The sequence below is a fragment of the Suricata suricatta genome, chromosome 2 (genome assembly GCF_006229205.1).
Source record: "Suricata suricatta isolate VVHF042 chromosome 2, meerkat_22Aug2017_6uvM2_HiC, whole genome shotgun sequence".
NCBI classification, from domain to species: domain Eukaryota; kingdom Metazoa; phylum Chordata; class Mammalia; order Carnivora; family Herpestidae; genus Suricata; species Suricata suricatta.
In genome coordinates this window covers 174000737-174022950 of record NC_043701.1, presented here as the reverse complement: position 1 = coordinate 174022950, position 22214 = coordinate 174000737, and the positions used below count along the sequence as shown (strand labels likewise).

At 41.6% G+C, this 22214-nt stretch overlaps 1 protein-coding gene across 1 annotated transcript in view; it reads left to right on the top strand.

Moving 5' to 3' along the window:
- The window catches only part of RAB11FIP2 (RAB11 family interacting protein 2), a 41047-nt gene extending 36295 nt beyond the window's left edge, over window positions 1-4752 (top strand). The window contains exon 5 of the mRNA XM_029932663.1: window positions 412-4752. Coding sequence (XP_029788523.1) covers window positions 412-639 — 228 coding nt within the window. The 3' untranslated portion in view covers window positions 640-4752. The remainder of the gene's footprint in view (window positions 1-411) is intronic.
- The last annotated feature ends 17462 nt before the right edge of the window (window positions 4753-22214 follow it).

Genomic DNA, 22214 nt, shown 5'->3' with positions numbered 1-22214 from the left:
TAAGCTATTTTGCAAATGCATAATTTTCCGTAGCTACTTTGAGTTTTTCCAAGTTAAATCTTAGAGATCTTTAGTTTTCATCTATTTTAGTTATATTTGTTATAGAGCATTTTAACTCTTCACTTAATCCTAAATTGTAGGGTCCAGTGTATTAGGACACTGTCCACAATGTCAGAAACCGTTCTAGAAAGAATTATAGTCCAGGCTTTGGTGCGTCTGCCCAAGTTCTTGCCTCAGGACTGGCTAGCCTCTCTGAACGGTCACATTGGTTCTAGCCAGGGACACAGAAGAAACTTGATCAGGGTTTGAAAAACCAAAGGTTGAGGTTAAAAATAATTCGCAGTTTGCTGCCCACCCCCCGCCCCCCGCCATGTTCTGGCTACTAAAATGACCATCTGTCTCCCGTTCCAGGACAGCAACCCTTTTGATGCCACTGCAGGGTACCGTGGGCTGACCTACGAGGAGGTCCTCCAGGAGCTGGTGAAGCACAAAGAGCTCCTTAGGAGGAAAGACACGCACATCCGGGAGCTCGAGGACTACATTGACAACCTCCTCGTCCGGGTCATGGAGGAGACGCCCAGTATCCTCCGGGTGCCCTACGAACCGTCCAGGAGAGCCGGCAAGTTCGCCAACAGCTAACAGGCCGGTGCGCTGCACTTGCGCCTAGGGGGCCAAGAGAAAGGAAGAAAGAGACAAAGAAAGAAGAAAATCTTGGTACTGCAAGAAACCATATTACCAGACTCCGTTACATACTCTCCTTTGTTGCGCAAAATTACTTGACGTGTAAATGGTAGCAGGGACTATCAAGAGTGACCTTTGAAGTGAGCTAAGTTATTTGAACTTCTAAAGTGAAAATGGGCCAGCTTCTCAATGACTGCGCAGTTCCCTGGGATTCCCTCCGGTGCTGGTGTCGGCCCACGAACCTGCCACAGGCCTCGCGGTCGCCTCAGAAGTCCGCAACTTCTTATTCCTCAGGAATAGATGTCTCCTAAAGCAGAATCGATGTTCTGGCCGGTTTCTCGGAAGTCAGTGTGTAGACACGTTGAGCTGCAGGAAGGCTGTGCGTTCTCAACACTAAACAGAACTTCATATTTTATATGCACCTGTATGTATACATGAATGTACGTTCATGTATCTTTGTGTACAAAATACATGCATATACCTCATACATCCATGTGGTTTTAGGACATTTAAAAACAACTGGTTGCCTCTAAAATTCGGATACCAGTTTCTTAATGTGAAAAGTCTGTGTGTGCTCTAGCGACGCAAAACAAAATCATGATTGCTACTCGATTCCGGTTTGTTATCGGGAAGCTGCTTCAGGTCACTCTTGACTTTGGGAGCCTTGGTTTCAAAATGAGCTGTTCCTCTGTATTAGTCGAGTATCACGTGTTTGCTCTTTTCCTAAAAGGAATGATCCAAAAAAACAATCTTATTTTAAGGCATGACCTGTTTTAGGAAACTTGAGCTGTTTCACGAGAGTAATTTTTTTACCTTCACGTTTGAGTTTTGTTCAAGTAAAAGTGAAGCTAAGGTAGTCTATTTTGTTGGGCTTCTGAAAGCCTTTAAGTCACTAGCAAAGAAAATGTTAGGAAGTGAGATCTGAAAATACTTCTGAGGGGAAGAAAGGAGGTGATCATCTGGTGCCTGATCACCCAAAGCAATGGGGAAATTCTAGGAAAGAAGAATTAGGCTCAGTTTCAAGTTACGTAAATAATAGAACAGATGGTTGCATTTGGGTCTTGAACCAAATCAGAGCCACTGAAGGAGTGAGTTGTTGGAACAGACCTTCGCTAGCGTGGCCCTGAGCACGGCTGGGCATCTGCCCTCAAGAATTGGTTTATCACAAAATTCTGCGTTGGCTCTCTCCTTGAGTCGGTCCCCCCAAAATGCCGAGTACCTCCAGGGATTATCTTTCAATGTTTGTGCACAATTAGCCCGAAATTTAAAGTGGGAAACAATGATATAAAAATACTGCTAAGCATCTGCTTATTTTTCCCCATAAAAATCTAAAATAAATTACGAAAGACTGAATCTGTCTCCGGTTTTAAAAAGGAGAAGTTCACCTACAAATGGAGACTTGTGTTCTCCAGTCTTGTCATGAACTGCATTTTTTTGGTTTCATGTTTATCTCTATGAAGACTTCATTGCAAGTTCAGTGCAAAGCAGATAGGATAGTTTGGCTCATTTTAATATTCTGAATCAGATAAGACTTGGCCAGCCTTGTGTTCCTAAAATTGCTCATTTGTGTTTCTGAGTTTTTTTAGTTTTCCTAGGAGAGCATACATTTTGGAATTCTGAGAACTTTTCCTACATACAAAAAGTTAAAACCTTTTTTCACTTTTTTCCCCCCAAAACTAAATAACTTTTTAAATGAAGAAATGGAGGACAAATAACTTCTGCCAACCTTTTCCCTCCCCACTTATACATTTCTGTAATAAACCTCAAAATCTGATTTACTATTTTATTTTCCCCTTTGAGGTCTTAGTCATTTTTTTTAACACAGTGACACTTTTAGTTAATATTTTATTAAATATGACAAAACTCTTAGCAGTTTTTCTTGATGTTAGTATAACTGAAGCTCTTCTTACACTTTTAAAAATACGAAAATCTGTGTGTTTTCAGTGTTGTGATAGATTATCTGCAGATATTTCTGTAGGCTTTGGCCAAAAGAGGTCAGTTTCATACTGGGGATATATTTTATGTAAATCGAGTTCATTAAAAAGTGTTACTCAAATACTGCTCTTCCTTTTATGAGGAAATTCACTTTTAAAGAGTTTCTTTGCCAATATGAAACTGTCAAGGATTAGACCTGTCAGATATGAGTGATTTGGTTACAACTGAATCAATATTTTAATTTTTAAATCCGAGACAAGACTTGTATTGAAAACTGAATCAGCCCTTGTCACTGCCTGAAAATGTTGTTCCGGTGTTTATGACCTTCCACTCATGACCCAGGGCACAACCTCTTGTATATTTTCGTAATCGGTCACTACAATACACTGAAGTCAAAAAGTAAAAATGAGTTCCCAAGTAAACAGTTCAGGGTCTCCGGTGTTTGAACAGAAGTGCACCAGAGTCGTTTTGGCTTCTAGCATTGTAGGGAAAGGCCATGAAGATCACCGTTAGTTAATTTCTCCAAAATGTAACTTTTAAGTATTCTAACGGTACATTTTGTTAGTAGCTTAGAAATAGAAAAAAATCTACGTGTGCTCATTAAATTATATACAGCACAATAGACTTTATAAACAATTTTACTTCTGCTTTTATGCTGAAAACTGCATGTGGAAGAACATTCCCCGGTGAGAGAATGTTTTGAAACCCCAGAATGGGTCTTTCTCCTAATCCTGTCTTCGGCGAACATACTTCTGTGACTGATCAAAGTATTTCTGCTGTTATTTTCAAAACAGTGTTTTACAGTTAGTTCCCTTCCGGTTCCAAAATTTGGCTTTGAAAGTTGAACATACTTGTCTGTCCTACCACTCAGTGCTTCAGGCTTCCTTTTCTGAATACCACGGTCATACCTTAGAAATGTATATAAAATGATGTGTCACCCATCAAGAAACACGTTTAGATACTGCTTTGTGCTGCCGTATTCTGCGTTGAGCCTAGTTTTGCCCTGCTCCCGTGAATGTCGCGTTATCCACACATTATGCACAGTGACATCTATTGCTTTTGGTGGTAAATGAAGATTTAGTTGTCATTTTCCTGCTCTGAAGATGTTGCCTCGTATTGAGAAGGATTTCATGAATGGACACCTACGTAAAACTCAGCTCGTTAGTGTCAGACTGGCTTTGCTCACGTCTGTCCTTCACCTTTTCCTCCGCCCTTGCCTCCCTCCTGCCTCCCACCCCCTCAGGGTGCTGCTGCTTTAGCAAGGAGAATCTTACCCCCGAAACAAAAAACTGCTGTCTTCAGTGTATCTAGGAATCCTTACACTGGAGCTTTTATTTTCCCCTGTAGCTTTTAGGAGAAGCGTCCTACCTTAGAGTGTAAATGGAGCTGAAACTTTTGCTGCCCATGTACTCATGTGTCTTATAGATGTGCTTGGTGTCACGTGTGTGTGTGTGTGTGTGCGCGTGTGTGCGTACGTGCGGAAGTGAAGTATAAAGCATGCTCATTCACTTGATATCTTTGAAGTAGGAGGTAACGGACCACGGTGCCGCTGGTTCATGGAAATCTAAGGGTCTGTCAGCACACATCGAAAGCCCCCATTTTCACAGATTTAGAACTTGAATCATCCAGATGCAATCATTGGAAGTATTTAATATGCAATAGGTAGCACCTTAACTAATTAATCTGCATATGAAGGGTTTTCTGATGTATTTAATACGAAGTGTAGAAGCTTTCGAGCATTAAACTAGAGTTGACATTTTATTTCATTTATGTCCTATGTCGACATTTTCCACTCTTACAATGGGATTGAAGGCTGTAAAAAAAAAATGATACATTGGACCTATTAATCTCTGAAGCTTTTTTGAGGTACAAAAAAATGCTGCAGATCTGTACGTGTATATATTTGGCAGGTATTTGAAAGATAAAAGCATTATTTATAACTGAAGAGTATTACACTTACGTAAAAAAACTCTGGTAACTCGTATGCATTTTTTTTTTGCAGGTACAAACTCAGAAGTCTGTAAGCATTGCATAATGTGACAGTTGTATAATTTATGTAATCTGATGCATGAATCAGAATTTTATAAAATATATCATTATTGATTTATTATAGTTGATTAAAGTGTTTAATCTCCACTCAGTTGTCATAATTTCTTATTGCAGAGAAGATTGTATGATGGAAGCGTTTGTACGTGAGTCCTTCTTATCTTTGAAAAGTACTTAGGGATGTGTCTTACTTGATGTATTACACTAGTGGGTGTATTTTAAGACCTACACCCACTTCCCTGTGACAGCAGGTTTGAAAACCCATCCAGACCATGGTTTCCCATCGCCGTAGGAGTGGACATTCCTCAACAGATGTGTGAGTGCCCTCAGTGCGTGAGGCGAGCCTGGAACTTACGGTTCGGTAGAAAATGACACTTGAATATTTAGATGGGGCCTAAGTGCTTTCTATTTAATCACTTTAAAAATTTTTATTTTAGAGAGAGAGCGCGAGTGGAGGAAAGGGGCAGAGGGAGAGGAGGAGGAGGAGGAGAGAATCCCAGGCTGGCTTCGTGCTCGGCGTGGAGCCTGACGCAGGGCTCGATCCCACAACTCTGGGATCATGACCTGAGCCGAAATCAAGAGTCAGACCCTCAACCGACTGAGCCTCCCTGGCACCCCTCGTTACGCATTATTTTATTTATTCCTCACAACAACCCTATAAGGCAAGAACTCTACAAGCTTTCATAAGATGTTTAAGACAACTAATGAAAACTGTGAAACTCAATAGTAAGTTGGCAAACCCTTAGCACTTCTTTCCACTTATGCCCAGCTCATGCGGCAGTCACTCATCCGTCACCACTTGCGCCTCGGCCTAGTGGCCCCAGGGCACCTCTGTCCGCTGGCCAGTTGTGTTACTCCAGATGGTGAGTTGTGATCTGTGTGTAGCAGTTTTGGCCATAAATTATTACACATTTGGAGCAAGGGATTTCTCCACAGGCCAAAACATCTGCGTGTTCTCTAACTGCTGTCAGTTTTGGAGGGCCCAGTGTTTCTCTAGATTGTTCCCCTTTCTGCCTATCCACACATTTACGTTTCCTTAGTTTACTGAGACCAAGATATTTGGGGTGATTTGGGAAGAGGGACATTTTTTAAGTGTTTATTTTTTATTATTTTTGAGAGAGAGGATCTGAAGCAGGCTCTGCAAGAACAGCAGAGAGCCCAAGAGCTCGGGGCTTGAACCCAACCGTGAGATCATGACCTGAGCTGAAGGCAGACACGTAAGTGACTGAGCCACCGGGGCTCCCCAAGTGTTTGTTTATTTTAAGAGAGAGAGAGTGAGAGCAAGGGAGGGGCAGAGAGAGAGGGAAAGAGAATCCTAAGCAGGCTCCGTGCTGTCAGAGCAGAGCCCGATGCAGGGCTCAAACTCCCAAAACATGAGATTGTGACCTGAGCTGAAATCAAGAGTCGGACGCTTAACTGACTGAGCCCCCAGGTGCTCCGGGAATAGGGACAGATTAGTCTAGTGGCCATTTCCCCATAGCGTTTTGTAATGCGATGCCTCTCATGCAAATGTTTCTGTTCGGTTTTTCAAGGTGATGCGCTTGTGACCTGGGTGTCTAGCGTTCTGCATTTCCCCCACAAGTAATTTTACACGGTAACACAAATGTCATGCTTTCACGTTTTTGATAACTGTGCAGACATCATACTTACAAGCAACATTTTTTCATAAACCTACAATCACCTGCACTAGCAATGCTTGACTCCATTATTTTACTCCTGACATCCTAAAATCTGTCAAATTTTCAATGGTTAGGCAGACCCAAAAGCCAGCATTCGTGCTGGGAAGCCAACAATCCCGTCCCTCTATCAGGTTTTCAATTGCAGTGTGTTGTGGTCAAATGTTAAGATACACCCGGTTTGTTACGGATACTACTACCGCAGCGTGCATCTGATTTGTTTCTAACGAATTCGAACAGAGTGAATATTTCACCATCATAACATTACACGCGTTCCCGTCTACTCCTGCAAATGACCAGAGAGTGTAGGAGACCACAGGTCACGTTTGGTTCCCAGCAAACCTCCTCATTTGTGCAATGGCCTCAGTGCAGAGATTGCAAACTCCAGAGCTGACAGAGCCAGGTAGGGGTGATGGCGAGTAAGGCAGGCCAGGTGTAGCCTGTAGCGTGGGGATTACAGGGGACAGTAATGGTAAGGGGGACAGCCGTTTTCTAGCTCACTTGGCCGTACGAAATGAATGTGAAGCCAGTGTTGCTAAACCTCATCTTCCTAGAGAAAATGAAACTACAGACTTCTATATGAAATAGTTCCAAATGTTAGCAACTAATTCATTTTTTTTTTTAAACAAAAACGCTGAGGGTTCCCAGGGTGCAGTCGCCTCCTTAGTCACTAGTTCTGATCTACTATCATCAGAGCAATTCAGAGCTGTTTTACTTCCCCCACAAATGATTTTGTGTTTAATCCAAAACTGGGTTGGTCAAGAGGTATGTGGGGCATGTGGGAGATATAAGACCCCTGGTTCAAGACTTGCAGGGGGTGATGAGGAGTAACTATCCAATGGGTATAAGGTTTCAGTTTTGCTAAATGAATAGATTCTAGAGCTCTGCCCACGACCATATGCCTAATGTTAACACTATTTTGTACACTTAAAATATGTGTTAAGAGGGTGGATCTCATTAAATTTTCTTACTACAATAAAGAACAAAGACTTTCTGATTAGCCTGTCCCTGAACCTGATGCAGTTGCTTTTAAGAAGGAAAACATCCCAAGTGAATCAAGTTACCGCTCTAATGTTGAGAGCATTTTAGAATGTTTTCTCAGGATCTGTTATATGCTCTTGTGGTAATTTTGATTTTTCAATATCTTATCTGTGATGCCCTCGTTTTTTGGCAAAAATTTAAAACTCCTTAGTGTCCCAAAGATCGGTTGGTTACGTGCATAATATTGAGCTCTGTTAAGGTCAAACAGTATATGACAGTTTCCAGTAATACTGACTTGATATTGACCTTATGTGTTCTCCTGTTGCATTTGTTCAGATGTAAAATACACATTTCAATGAAAATATAGTGGCTGTTGATTCCATAATTTGTTTGATTTTGTACATCAGTCATTTAAAATTCTACCACACGTTTTGAATCCAGCCAGGTCAGGAAAGGTGAACAGTTTAGATCACTGTCCCTAAAGCAGCAATGATGGTATCACCTGGGAACTTGTTAGAATGCACGTTCTCGGGCCCTTTTCCAGACCTACTGAATCAGAAACTCTAGGGGTAGGACCCTGAATGCTTTTAGGATAAGCCCTCCAGCCACATTCACATTTGAGAACCAGATAGAGATCTCACCCTCTTTTTGTAGCTTATTATCATCTTTTCTTTCTTTCTTTCTTTTTCTTTCTTCCTTTCTTTCTTCCTTCCTTCCTTTCTTTCTTTCTTTTTCTTTCTTTCTTTCTTTTTTTTTTTTACTTAATATAACTTTCCTCACCAGTCCTGAATTTAGAAGCCTATTTTTTGCTTTTTTAGTTTCTTGGTGAAATGACTAATTGTACATTTTAAAGAAGCTTAGTCTTCAAGTATGATGAAATTACAGAGTCTTTTTAAGATAAGCACTGCATTATGCAGAGGAGACACATAATGAATATTATGGATTCATTGATGCGATTGTTTGGTTTGTGTGATAAGATTTGGGATTGGGGTTGAGAATATAGGCCTCCATGTAAAACTGCCAGAAGCTCTTTGTTCTGATTTGGTGATCATACCACTTTTGGTTAAAGAGGGCAGCATGTTCCTAACCCGCTGCATATGGAATGTGGTAGAATAAAGTTCTGACTCTGCATGTGAAATGGGGTAGTGAGCCTTAGTAGAGCAAATGAAGCCAGCTTATGCCTGTAGCTCAGAGACTTTATTTAACGGACACCTTGTAACTTTACTGGTTAGACCGACTTTGTCAAATAGTTGTGAAAGCTTATATTATTTTCACAATCAAAACTGGGTTGAATGATCTCATGTCCAGGGAAATGTAGAACGAAATTGAAAAGTCTCGTAAGCTCCCGCATCGATTATTAGAAACACTGAGTGATTAGGAAAAGGCCATTATGCCTTAAGTTTAAGTACCATCATTTAAAATAAGGGTGGTGGGAGAGACAGCATCACATGTGGGGAGAGTATTACATAGTTTTTTCCATTGGTGGATAATGGCGAGAATGTTAACAGTGTAAAATGGATTTAGCGACATCTGAACGCTGGCATAAGTTGTTGGGTTTGGGGTTTTGTTTTCATGGGTTTTCCCCATCGAGATGCCAGTGCCAAACCTCCACTTAGCTTGTTGCGGAATGAGAACTAAGGACACAGGGCATAAAGTCATGACCAGTTCAGAACCCTCAACATGGCCCCGTAGCTTGAACCTCTTTCAGCAAAATTCTGTTCAAGTTAGTCTACTGAGTACCAAAATGGGCTCACCTCTTTCCTTTCTCTCCGCGCTATGAAGGCGAGGTTACTGAGGGGAAAGTGGCAGAGAAGGCCGCCAAAGCTGGGTGCCCGCAGGTACACCAGCTGCCAGCCTGCGATTAGTTTAGGTCAGAATCTGAGACCTCTTTTAAGAAGTAATTCATTTGTCATAAACAGTTGACTGCTCCAATAGCGGCATTAAATGTTTTAAAGATTTTTTTATTAATGGACTGTTATTGAACATCTTTCATGATTTATAAGCTGTAAAATATTTTAATCCTTGACTCATTTGTTTACCAAGCCATTCACTTAATGCTATATAATATGTAGCACTTGAGACCATCTGTTGGGAATATTTGAATAATATGCATGCTGTGAAGATATGTACAGCAAGTAAAGCACAAAACACATGAAATATTCAGGAAGAGTTTGTGAAGACAATCCATGTATTTTAATTAAAAAAAAAATGTGGACTGAAATCTAGCAGTAAGTCTTTCCAAAAAAAGCAGCTCACTTCGTATTCTGGGCAAATTGCTCTGCTGAGTGGCATTAAGATGTCATTTTGACTTAAAGTGAGTAGAGTTTAAATGAAAACACTGGAATTCATACTAATTGGAACTGTGCGTCCATGAGCCCTTCGTTAAGTGTGAGGAGTGCGCGCAGAGAGATTGCAAAGCCTCACGGGGTCCGCGGAGAACGGGCCGTGCTGTGCAGCAGGCCAGGGTGGGAGGCTGTGGCAGGGTCAGCTTGTGTGTCTTGGGGTCACCCTTGGAGGAAGGGTTTGAGGGAGCATCGGGTTTAATTTGGTAGCCTTAGAAACACCGAGCTGGCTGCAGTGACTCTACTATGGAATCCTAGGTCTTTAATTCCATTGGAGGTGAGGCTATTTGTTTATTTCTTTTCTCTGAATTGGTGGAGGACGGAGGCAGGTTGGTACCACGGGTGGGTCCCCCAGAGCAAGGGACCTGTGTGAAGGGCTGAAAACGGAGGTTTCCTAAGTCAGCTGCATGGCAACCCCTGGATTCTTCCACGACCCACATTCTTTTCTAGCCACGAGTGATTCTAAGGAGATTTGCCCATTCCTGGGAGGCTCATTGTTACATTGGGGTCATACCGCTGAGGAGCTGTGGCCTAGACACCTATCATGATGTCTCCTCTAAGAATGTGCCAGAATGGTATATCCATGGGACAAAACTTAGTTCCCACTGGACCTAGGGAATGTATAGCTAACTGTAAGTCTTTTTTTTTTTAAATGTTTTATTTATTTTTGATACAGAGAGAGACAGAGCATGAGAGGGGGAGGGGCAGAGAGAGAAGGAGACACAGAACCGGAAGCAGGCTCCAGGCTCTGAGCTAGCTGTCAGCACAGAGCCTGATGCGGGACTTGAACCCACGAATGTGAGATCTGACCTGAGCCGAAGCCAGAGGCTTAACCAACTGAGCCACCCAGGTGCCCAGCTGACTGTAAGTCTTAATGCTGGTATTCCCTCTTCAGTGGTGACTTCCCCCACTGCTTTCAACTCCTGTGTTTTGGTATCTCAACCAGACTTCCTTGAAATTCAACCTATTTTTTAGTGCCTGTTACTTGCTGGTCTCACAGCAACAGGACTGACCTCACTCATGGGTGTTCAGCAAACTCCCAAAACACACCTCCTGTCAAAAGCCAGACTAAGAGGTGCCTGGGTGGCTCAGTCAGTTAAGCATTTGATTTTGCTCAGGTCATGATCTCACAGTCGGTAGGTTCCCATGTTGGGCTCTGTGCTGACAGCTCAGAGCCTGGAGCCTGCTTTGGATTCTGTGTCTCCCTCTCTCTGTCTCTGCCACTCCCCTAGTTGTATGCATTCTCTCTCTCTCAAAAATAATTAAGTAAACATTAAAAAAAAAAAAAGCCAGACTAAAACCAGAGCAATGTACCACACCTTAATTTCTGATTCGCTCTTGCAAATATCTCAGTATTTTAGGATATTAACATATTATTTCAACCTTTTGTCTCGCCCTTGCTCTTTCAACATTATTACAGACTCATTGTTACAGGCATTTATTAATATCCACCTAAAATCGTTTATCTATTGATTCTCACAAGCTGGCTAATCACTTTATAAATGCCTTTTAATTCTCTCTGCACTGAGTTCTTCCTATTTGTGTAGTGAATCATTGAGTTGAATAGACTTCAGCCTGGCAATCACTAGTCTTTGACATTCCCTAGTAACTAAATCCATTTCAGTGTGCATTTTTTAAAGTAGGCTTCACACCCAGTGCAGAGTCCAGTGTGGGGCCCAAACTCATGACCCTCAGATCAAGACATGAGCTGAGATCAAGAGTCAGACACTTGGGGTGCCTGGGTGGCTCAGTTGGTTAAGCCTCCGGCTTCGGCTCAGGTCACTATCTCACGGTTTGTGGGTTCAAGCCCCGCATTGGGCTCTGTGCTGACAGCTAGGTCAGAGCCTGGAGCCTGCTTCAGATTCTGTGCCTGCCTCTCTCTCTCTCTCTGACCCTCCCCTGCTCGCACTGTCTCTCTCTGTCTCTCAAAAATAAATAAAAAACATTAAAAAAACTTAGAGGAAAAAAAAAAGAGTCAGATGCTTAACCGACTTTCAGAGCCACCCAGGTGTCCCTCAGACCACATTTCTCAATGATAAACTTACTCCTACCTTTATGATTTTTATATCCTGTTTTTTGTCCTGACTCATTGCTTTCTTCATTTTGAATCGTATGTATGTTTATAAACCATTTTGTGTGTGTGTGTATTGAGTTACCGTGAACACACTTCCATCATAGGAATACATTCCTTCTGATCACACTTACATACAAATTGCCCCATCTGATCTCTGCCGACCTCCAGTAAACCCCCATCCTACACATCCATTTGCCCGTCTTGTGAGTATAATAGTTATTTTTTTAATATCATAAAAAGACAAAGAATTCCTGGCAAAGAGCTGAACCTCGAGGGTCATCCTAACACCAGCATTGACAGCTGGCACCATGCCTGGTATATAGTTGGGACTCAGTGTTTGCTGAATGAGCAATCAAGTTATTTTTACTAAGATTCATACAGTTGTTACAAATATGAATTATAAACAGTGATTTTATCTTATAAGGGAACACCCCCCCCCCTTGAAATGAATGAAAATAAGGGTTTTTAACAGGTAGTAGGAGATGGGTCTACAGGAGAAATAATGGCTACCAAAGCGTTGCCAGGGGAATCCGGAAGGATGCAGAAATAAATTCATCTCAAATTACAGGTAGTCCGTCAAAACTTAATGAGGATGCTTAATCAACTTCTTCATTCAATATTTTAGTGCCATATCTTATTGTAGATTCTTGTTTACGGGTCTATGTGCCCTGCTCACCTGCATGCAGCCTGAGAGAACAAAATAGCTGCTCACCTTGCTTCCCCGCCACGTACAGGTCACGCATCACGTTCCAGGTCCTCCCCGGTTGCCTGTTAGAGAAAGGGGGGGAGGAGCTTAGCAGCTGGCTCTTTGAAATACGATGTAAGGTCTTACTTTTTTGTTGTATGTGGCAGCATGCTGGGATTTTAATTATCTGCACTTTAAAATATTGCAACCATGGTTATTATAAAAACACTTTTCATTGTCCTTGATGAAGGGAGGAGTTCCCATCCTGATACGGCTTATATTTGTAATTAATGAGAAAGAAAGAAGCCTTGAGTGGTCCCTAATTGACACACAGAGTACGTCGATCTACTTTTGTTTAGGAGTCTTATGGAAATTCTAGATATAAAAACAGTTTACTTAATTACATCGTGACGCAAAAACAAAAGAAAGCATCTTGCTGAGGACACTAAGCAAGACAGGCTTTTTTGATTCAAGTTTTTATTGAATGTACACGTCTTTCTTTGAACAGTCAGGAAACATGAGTCCCGAATAAAACCTCAGTGCAGCAAGGTAAATAGATTTCCCCTCAGGTGTTAATTGATCAGCGCACAGTTCCTGCTATGACATGGACATTGGCAAAGCCCCATCTGGACTCTCCCATCCATCCATTGATCGGAATCTACATCCACCTGTCCTTCTTCCTTCCACTCAGCAAATTAAATACCTGCTCTGTGCAAAGCACTGTTCTATACACAAATGATAGAGTTGAACACGATGGACTAACAGAAATAGTGCCATGATCAATCAGTGCTGTCTACAAGGCTTCAGGAAGTCCATGTTCCCTCATCCCAGCCCATTTTTAAGAGCATTTTTGAGTCTTTTAGGGTGTACTCCATAACCAGTTAAGCGTTATCTTTTTATGATGGTAGAAATTTATGTCATCTGATGATCCTAGGACGAGATGATAGTTAATGATAGATGTATCCAGTATCACAAAGAAGTGATGGTGAGCTCATAGGGACTTCTTCCATGAGTCTCTTTGTTAATTCATGAGTTTAATTTTGAAAAAGTGGAGTCGAACCCGGGAGATGTTTCCAAACCAGACTGGGAAAAAAAAGAAAAGAAACACTAAAGTGTCTCCAATATAGAGACCATTCTTGAATAATTAGAAGTAATGATGTAAACGAACTATTGTTACCCTTTTCTGCATTGCAGAAAATTAATTATCATTCTCCACTTGGAACTACAAACATATAATTTAGAAATGAAAGATGAAGAAAGTATGTTTTATTTAAGAAAACTTCATCATTTATGACACATTTCTTTGGCTTGGAGAAAAAATAAGTACCAAATCGCCCAATGAATTAAGAGTTGTATATAGGGGCGCCTGGGTGGCTCAGTTGGTTAAGCCTCCGACTTCTGCTCAGGTCAGATCTCACGTTCGTGTGGGTTCGAGCCCCGCGTCAGGCTCTGTGCTGACAGCTAGCTCAGAGCCTGGAGCCTGTTTCAGATTCTGTGTCTCCTTCTCTCTCTGACCCTCCTCCTCTCATGCTCTGTCTCTTCTGTATCAAAAATAAATAAAACATTTAAAAAAATTAAAAAAAAGTTGTATATAAAGGGAATTCTTTTCAGTAGCTTCTAAACTGAATAAACTAACTGAAAAATTTTCATGCCCAGGATCTAATGATGTCCGATTTAGCCTTTTTGTTGAGAATAATTACCTTCTAAAGATGAAAATGAAACATCAAAGAGATGATGGGAAAAAGATGAGCCAATCAATAAATAACTTACAGTCACTGAATGCCATCTAGAAAAAAATACAAGTTCAAATCCAAGCCTCACTCTTTCTACCAAAATAAATTCTATATGGTTTAGATATTTAAACATATATAGTGAGAAGTACCAAAAAAGTGTGGAAGTTTTTGTTCTGTTTTGTTTCTTAACAATGTCAGAGCAGAGAAGGACTTTCACAAAGAAATCACAAAGTCTGAATTTTATAAAGGAGAAGATAGATATATTTGACTACACAAACCTGTTGAAACATTTGAACAACAACAAAACACCATAAATAAAGTCAAAAGGCAAATGGTAAAATGGGGAAAGATTACCCCACCCATGACAAAGAGGTCTAACTTTTCTATTACATAAAGAGCCATCACATACCTATAAGAAAAAGATAGACCATCAGAAATATTCAGAAGACAAACAGGCAGAAGAAGAAACCCAAATATCCTTACAAACACCTGCAAATAAGAAAAAAACAAAGAAGATGCCATATCTCACCCAGCAGGTTACTTGATGGTATTAATGCACAAGCTTTTCAGGAGAAGGGCACACAGGTACTGAGGTCATTGTAGTATAATTTGAGACAAGCCTTCGGAGGGCAGTTACCCAATATCTGTTAATATCCTCAATGTATACCTTTTTTGATCCGGTAAACTTTTTTCTAGGAATTCATCTTACAAATGTTCTGGAACATATACAGACCTGAGCTTGCTGGGATGCTGACTGGCAGCCTTGTTGATGATAACAAAAAACTGGAAAATCAACCATTAGCCAAACACTTTTGGTATCTAATGGAGTACTATGCAGCCAGTGAGAAGCAGGAAATCTGTATATACGCTGACATACCACAATATTTAAGGTACATTGTTAAGGGTAAAGGGAGAGGCAACAGAAAAGCATAGAGAGCTCCAGTAATTTTCGTATTAAAATACACATGGGTATGTGTCTTCTCAGGAACATTCCTCAAAGAAGATATGAGAACGAATAGCACTGGGTATCTGCATAAGGAGACAGTAACTTTTCATAATGCCTTTTGGTCTGTGTTAATTTTTCATCATATCCATGTGCCATTTTCAGAATTAAAGATGATACCTCTTTTGATCAATTTCAGGAGTATTTATCTATTATCAGATGATAGATTTCAGCCACTCTTTATATAATTTAGGGTATCTGTCGGGGTCTGGAACGTGTCATGCCCGGAGCCTCAAGGAAACCGCTGCCCTGCAGAGGTGAGCGGCTCACCGTCTGGCCCAGAAGAAGAGTTGGCTCCTCCGTTTTCAAATCTGTCAGCTTCCCCATTCTCACGGGGCCCTTCTCCTTAGAGCCCAGAACCCCTGTGACCCAGGCTTCCCAGGAGGATTGAAGCTCCCTTCGCTGGGGAACCACAGGGAAGGCACTGCCCCTCATGTTTCTTACAATAGATTTCCGACGAAATCAGTCTAGGAATTTCGTTTTCAATTTTCTGTAGGAGTCGGGACAGTGAAATTCTAGAATTCGGTTTCTTTAACAGATTGCTTTTCTTTTCTTTTTTTTTTTTTTTGGTCTGGAATCTTAGCACCAAATTCAGAGTTCAGTACATAACTGCGTTTTTAATAACTAAGGATCCAGTTTGTGACCAACACATTTGTTGCAAATCTTTTTATGGGAGAAACATGACACCAACTGTAAAGAAATGATCAGGCTTAATGCCTCTCTGGTGAGGGGTCGTTCAGACATGCACTTCTTCCAGGAAAAACAGCTACCTCCTATGCAGTCTTCCTGCCGAAGATATTTAAGCTTAACCTAATTAGGAGAAAATGATCAGATAAATCCGGCGGTGCTACGTTCAAAGCAGTTATCTTCGAAATCCTCGATGTCATGAAAGACAATAATCAAAACAGGGTTGTTTCAGATTAAAATAGTTTCATGGAACATGACCAAATGTATTGCACAGAAATTGAGTCTGGATTGGAAAAAAAAAGGCCAGAGAAAAAGATATTTGGGGGACACTTAAGAAAATTGAATATGAACTATTATTAAGTAAAATTAATGTTCATTTTCTCAGGTATGCTGATGGTTAATAGAATGGCCTTCTTAGCTAGGTAAGGAGCGTATTAAAGTGTTTAGGGCGGAAGCAGTTTGGTATTTGAAACTTATTTTAAAAGGCTCAGGAAAAGCACACAGCCAGAAAACTAAAGCAAATGCGGCAAAATGGCAACAATCTATAACCTGAGACATAGGACATATGGGTGCTGAGTGTATCTTTCTTGTAACTCTTTTAAGAAAGTTTGAAACTTACAAATGAAAAAAATAGAAAGGGAAAAAATCTGATGTGACTCACAAAATCATACTGTTAGTAAACAAATATCTACAGCAAAAATAAATAATATTATGGTAGTTAAAAAACAAAATGAACATTTTAGTCGTGTTACTTAGTATTACATAGTAATAACAGTATTTAATTTTAGTAGCATCTGATACCAATAAGCAAAAATAGTGAAAAAGAAGAAGAATTTTTTTTTTAGGTTAGATTCCTTTACTTCCTGCCATCCCTCCTGATTTGACGGTCATCCTTATTTCTCACAGGGGAGGACAGCCTCTTGGTAAAGGTCCCTATCAGGGTTTTCAGTTCATCCTGGTTCGTTTGCTCTCTTTTGACGAACAGCAGGCTGGCTTTTGGGCAGCCTCCATTCCCGCCAGCCTCCTTGACCTGCCTCCTTACACCTTCTCCAAACAGGGAGTGTTTCCATCAGGGTCCCAGGTGGCTTGTTTTTCTCAACCTTTGCCCTGACCCCCCCCTTTCTCTCTCACTCCCCAGGTGTCTCTGCTTTCAGACCTCCCCCCCCACAACCCCCACCCCTTAAGCCTTTGTCTAATTAAACTGAAGTGGTGCCACCTGGCAAAGCTTTCCTTCCTGGGCCTCTTTGGGTAGGTTTTTTTCCTTTTTTCCCCTCTGGGGCTGTCATGAATTTCTTGTCAGTATCATTGGCCTTTCCTGCCCTCCCTTCCCCATAGCTGGGGCTGGGGCTTCCCCAGGTGTCCGGTTCACAGTTGTGATGTAAATCGCTACTGGCCTTTTCCAAAACCAGGAAGGCCCCCCTGAGACCACCCCATGCCTTTCCAGACACAGGTTCCAAATATGGGTGCCCCGTAGGTGTTTTCAATCATCAGCATCTGTTTTCTGGAGCCCGGGCATGTCTGGGGGTGTGTTACCACTTGTCAGTAGCCTGTGTGGCAAGACAGGTACCATCACCTCTTCCTTCCTGGGGGCCCTGTCGGCCCTTCTCACTCTTCTTTAACCTTTTTAGTTTCACACTTTGAAATTTAATGCCCAAACCTTTCCTATCATTCTCCTGGAGTTCCCAAGACCTCCCAAATAACGCCAAAAGCAAATAAATCTTCAACAGTTGAGTGCAATTTAATGATTTTCATACTGGGTTCTCCTAAACCAGAAAGCAAATCATGGCTAAGTTCTTTCCTGGATTTCCAGGTTTGAGCTGTGATCTGTCCAATGGGCTGGACTATTAGTATAGTGACTGGAGTGTAAAATCTATGGAGAAGAGAAATGGAAAAGTGTGGGTTCCAAGGGACAGTCACGCTTCAGGCTAGAACATATTATCTGCAATGTAGATGTAACCTTCATTAAATACTTTATAAAATTAGCACCATACACAAAATACAGGTAGCTAGGTGGCATTGACGCCGCCTTCTCTTGACTCTTGGGTACTTACTTGGGTAGGTACTTACGTTTTTCTTGTAAGGTGTTTCCCCTTTCTGTAAACTGAGAAAGTGGGTGAAGGGCTGGTGGGTTTGATGACCTGTGTGACCTCCTGCAGCCCTAAAGTTCCATGACTATGAAATACGGTGGTTTGGGGTTTTACATTCTTCCCCCATATAGATTCCAGAAAATGTCTTTTAAACACTGAGGGGCCTTGGTGTTTCTCATGATTCTGATAGCTCAGAGCAGCCGAACCCGATCAGACCCCAGGGCGAGGGTCACATAAAACGAACTGTGTGACAGTCGAAGACCAGAGCACGGGGCAGGCACCAAAGTGCATCCACACCGCGGTAGCTTCCGTATTGAGCCAAATCCCAGAGGAGCCTCTCTGCAAACATCCCTGGATGCCCGTGCCTGCGTGTCTGCAGTCTATACCACTGGGCCGTGCCTGGTTTCATCACCTCTCTCCAAGCGTTTGATGGTGGGAACTTTGATCTGAGCCTGAAACTCCAAATCAAAGTGATCGTTTGTTTAATATTTGTCACACATCCGGAAATTCTAAAACCCAAAACACAACAGAAAGCACTATAACAAGGATTTCTCTTTCCAGCCAATTAAGGTCATTAAAGAACAGTGTCCTGATTCAAATAGTTGCCTCAGCTTAGAATTAGTTTCCCCCGCATCGAGTTACAAGGAGTATATACCAAACCATGTCAGAGGACAGAGGAAAAGATAATGCAGAAATAAAAGTATGATCAAGTAATTCCTTTGACAGCAACATAGTTTAATCCAAATAGAAGGCAGATCTAAAATGTGGATCTAAGCAGTGACATAAATTTTAAAGTTAGCTGGAGGACCACAGGTTTCCCCCGGTATCCGAAAGTAGGGTGCTCCTATGAAAACTTTCATAAACCAAAAAGGCAAAAAGTGAAGAAACAATTACCATGAACTGGTATGAAAAAAAATGTTTTTGAGCATTTCCAGACCTGAAAAATAACGCATCTTGGGCTTTTCTGATATTTTAGGACACCTCACGCTATGGATGCATAAAACAAATCAAGGTAAAGCACATTGATCATAGCGTTCAGAGCTCTGGCGACCTGATGTCATTCCGGGGGAGGGAGCTGGGGGCGCCACTCCCGCTGCCCTCGTGCTTCCTATCTGTCCAGCGGCTCTGAGCAAAAAAAGTGCTGAATGAGAGAGGGACACAAAACTTGAGAGACTATTGAATGCTGAGAATGAACTGAGGGTTGAGGGGGAAGGGGGAGGGGGAAAAGAGGTGGTGGTGATGGTGGAGGGCACTTAAGGGGAAGAGCACTGGGTGTTGTATGGAAAACAATTTGACAATAAAATATTATGGAGAAAAAAATAAAATAAAACCATCTTTTATATTAAAAAAAAAGTGCTGAATGGTATTTTTGCTTCCTCCGCCCCACCCCAGCCCCACTTTTTTTTTTTTTTTCAAAAGCGAAAATCCTTTTTGGATTTCTTTCACTTAGCAAAACCAGGTACTCACATAGGTGTTTTCGAAAAGCAAAGTGGCAAAATGTGCACTTTGGAAAAGCAGGGGAAAACTGTATTTGCCAATAGTTATACTCTGGTTCCCACAGTAGGAGGGGACTTGAGAATTCTAGCCATGGTGAAGCCCACATAGAATAATAAAACATATGCTTCTAACCCCCCCCCCCCATTTTACTAAGGAGGCAGCAATTCCCACTCTGCTTCCAGAAGGGAAAAGCATTGGGAACACTTCCAGCTTCTCTGTGCTAGGAGTGCGGCTGGCTTACCAGCTTGGTGGGTGTGGGAAGGGAGGTGAGCATCGCTGACTCTGAGGCAGGCTGTCCCCAGGAGGCACGCATTTTTGGGGTGGCTCAGTCACATAGAAGCCCATGGGGCAGGTCCCCCATCTGTAGAGGAACCTCTGGTTGACCAGAGCTAACTGTGATTGAGAGGCCAATTCTAGCCCATTCTGAATGCACGATGCCTTCAGTTTTATCTGTAACAGAGTTGATACTTTCATCTCTGGTTGTCCCATTCCTCCCTGCGTCTCAGATTGGGAAGAAAGGGGTGTTATTTATCGTGGCCCCTGCAACTCCAGTAAATCAATCAACACTTACCTACAGGGAGCCAGGCTCATTCCCAGGAACAGGGTCTGTAAAGAAGGTTCAGATGTGGCCCCTGTCCTGAGCGACCTGCGGTCTGGGATTATGAAATTCAATTTTATTAATTTTAATTGTGAACAGTGTTCTCTCCCTCACTCTCCTTTGGATCTCTCTGGGTGTTATCATTCTGTCCTAAAAATAAATAGCGTTACGTTTCTAATATGAATTATGGTGGAGCTATTTTGGACCTCTTTGTATTACTGTTGGGTTTTAACAGCTCACACAGAACAAATTTGATTGTGTTTATATTTAAACCTTCTTAACAAGGGAAACAGAAGGATTAGATTCAAGAAAAACAGGAGCAGCATTCTGAATGTGTTTAAACAAGTTTTCCCCACTGATAAATAGAACTATTGAGTATCATTTTCAACTAGACTGACAAGAAAAAAAGCCATCAGTTCCCCCTAAAGAATTTGTACAATGCTCAAGGCAAGTTACAGCTGGATCCTCTTAGAGAAATCAATCTTTTCTACTAAATGACTCGTAAGACCATTTAAATCTATGAAGCTTTTCAGTAAATTTATTCAATTAAAAGGATTTTCAATATTTTAGCAAACATTAAATTACTTATAATATTCTCGTGATGTCAGAATGGAGAACAGAACGCAGCACACACCTAACAGCCCCCCTCCGCAGCTGCCTTCCAGCCTGCAGGCAAGCCTCCGCTAGACTCACAGAGGCTACTACTTTGGTACCTGATGCCGACAAATTTACTTATCATTCACGATAATCACTCCTGCCGCTTTAGGGAAAGAATTTTTTAAGCACCTAGGCATTGGGGGATTACATTATGCCAAAAGAAAAGGAAGAACATAATTTCTGTAATGACAAGGCAACATTAGTCAAGACTTTGGACCAGATCATCGCGGTGCAGTATTTTGTTACTAAAGTAGAGGACTTCTCTGTGTTCAGAGTAGATTTCATCTCAAATTGGGGCTGTGACTTTTTCCAAAAGTCGTTAGAAAAGGTTTGCTTTAGAGTCTATTTATGTAACGATCCTTTTTTTTTTCTCCATAATATTTTATTGTCAAATTATTTTCCATACAACACCCAGTGCTCTTCCCCTTAAGTGCCCTCCACCATCACCACCACCTCTTTTCCCCCCTCCCCCCTCCCCCTCAACCCTCAGTTCATTCTCAGCATTCAATAGTCTCTCAAGGATCCTTTTTTTTTTTTTTAATCTACAAAACATCGTGGTAGGAAGTAGGTGTTACTATTGTCACCCAAGGAGTCTATGCTAGTGATTGGCATGCCGAGTTGAATAAATGGAGCGATACCATAATAAGGCAAGCAGTCTTTATCCCTGCCTCCTTGCCAGTAGGTGGAAGTTAGAATTCATGAGATATAAGATTTTTTGGTGCATAACTGAGTCAGCATCAAGTGGGGAAAATCAACTACCTTCCAGGTCTGAGGATAAACACAAAGTATTTAAAGTCTTTTGGGCTTTCCAAAAAAAAAAAAAAAGACTGTGTTTATTTTAGAAGAACTCTTTGGATCCATAGAGCAATGAGGTGTCACCTTCCACTGGGCTGGGAATAAGGAACTTTGTGGGGACACAGGATTGCAAGCGTATCGGCATGCCACTGGCGGTGGCCGTGTGCCCACATACTTTATCACTCAGCAAGTGCACCCCAAGCCGAAGCTCAGTGGGGTTCCTACAGGACTGGGAGAGGATGGTTTATTGCAGGATTGTGTTTTACAGGGATCCTGGAAGTGACTCAAGAGTGTGAGCAGGTCAAGTATGGTGGGGTGTATCATAGATGCTGGACAGTAGTTCAAAGTCACAGAATAGTTATCTACACAGAAAGGTGGATTGGCTTGAAAAACATAGTCCTGACCAGAAAAAGGCAAGACACAGAATAAGATCTATAAGACGGAACTATTTATGTAAATCAACAATACTTGCAAGCAAAACAACGGTATATGTTTTATAAGAACACGTACGAACTAAAGGCTCCAGTTAATTGGTACGGTTGCACATGGTGTGGGTGGGAGATGGGAGCAGGGCATGAAGGGTAAATAAATAATAGAATTAAAACATACAAAAGGGAGCTCTGCATGGAATGATAGTGTGTGTATATCATTCCATATTGAAAAGAATATGCAAATGATCCAGTTTCTTTTCCAATGAATGTTAAAGGCACAGCCTTTTGAGAGGGAGAAAAGAGAGT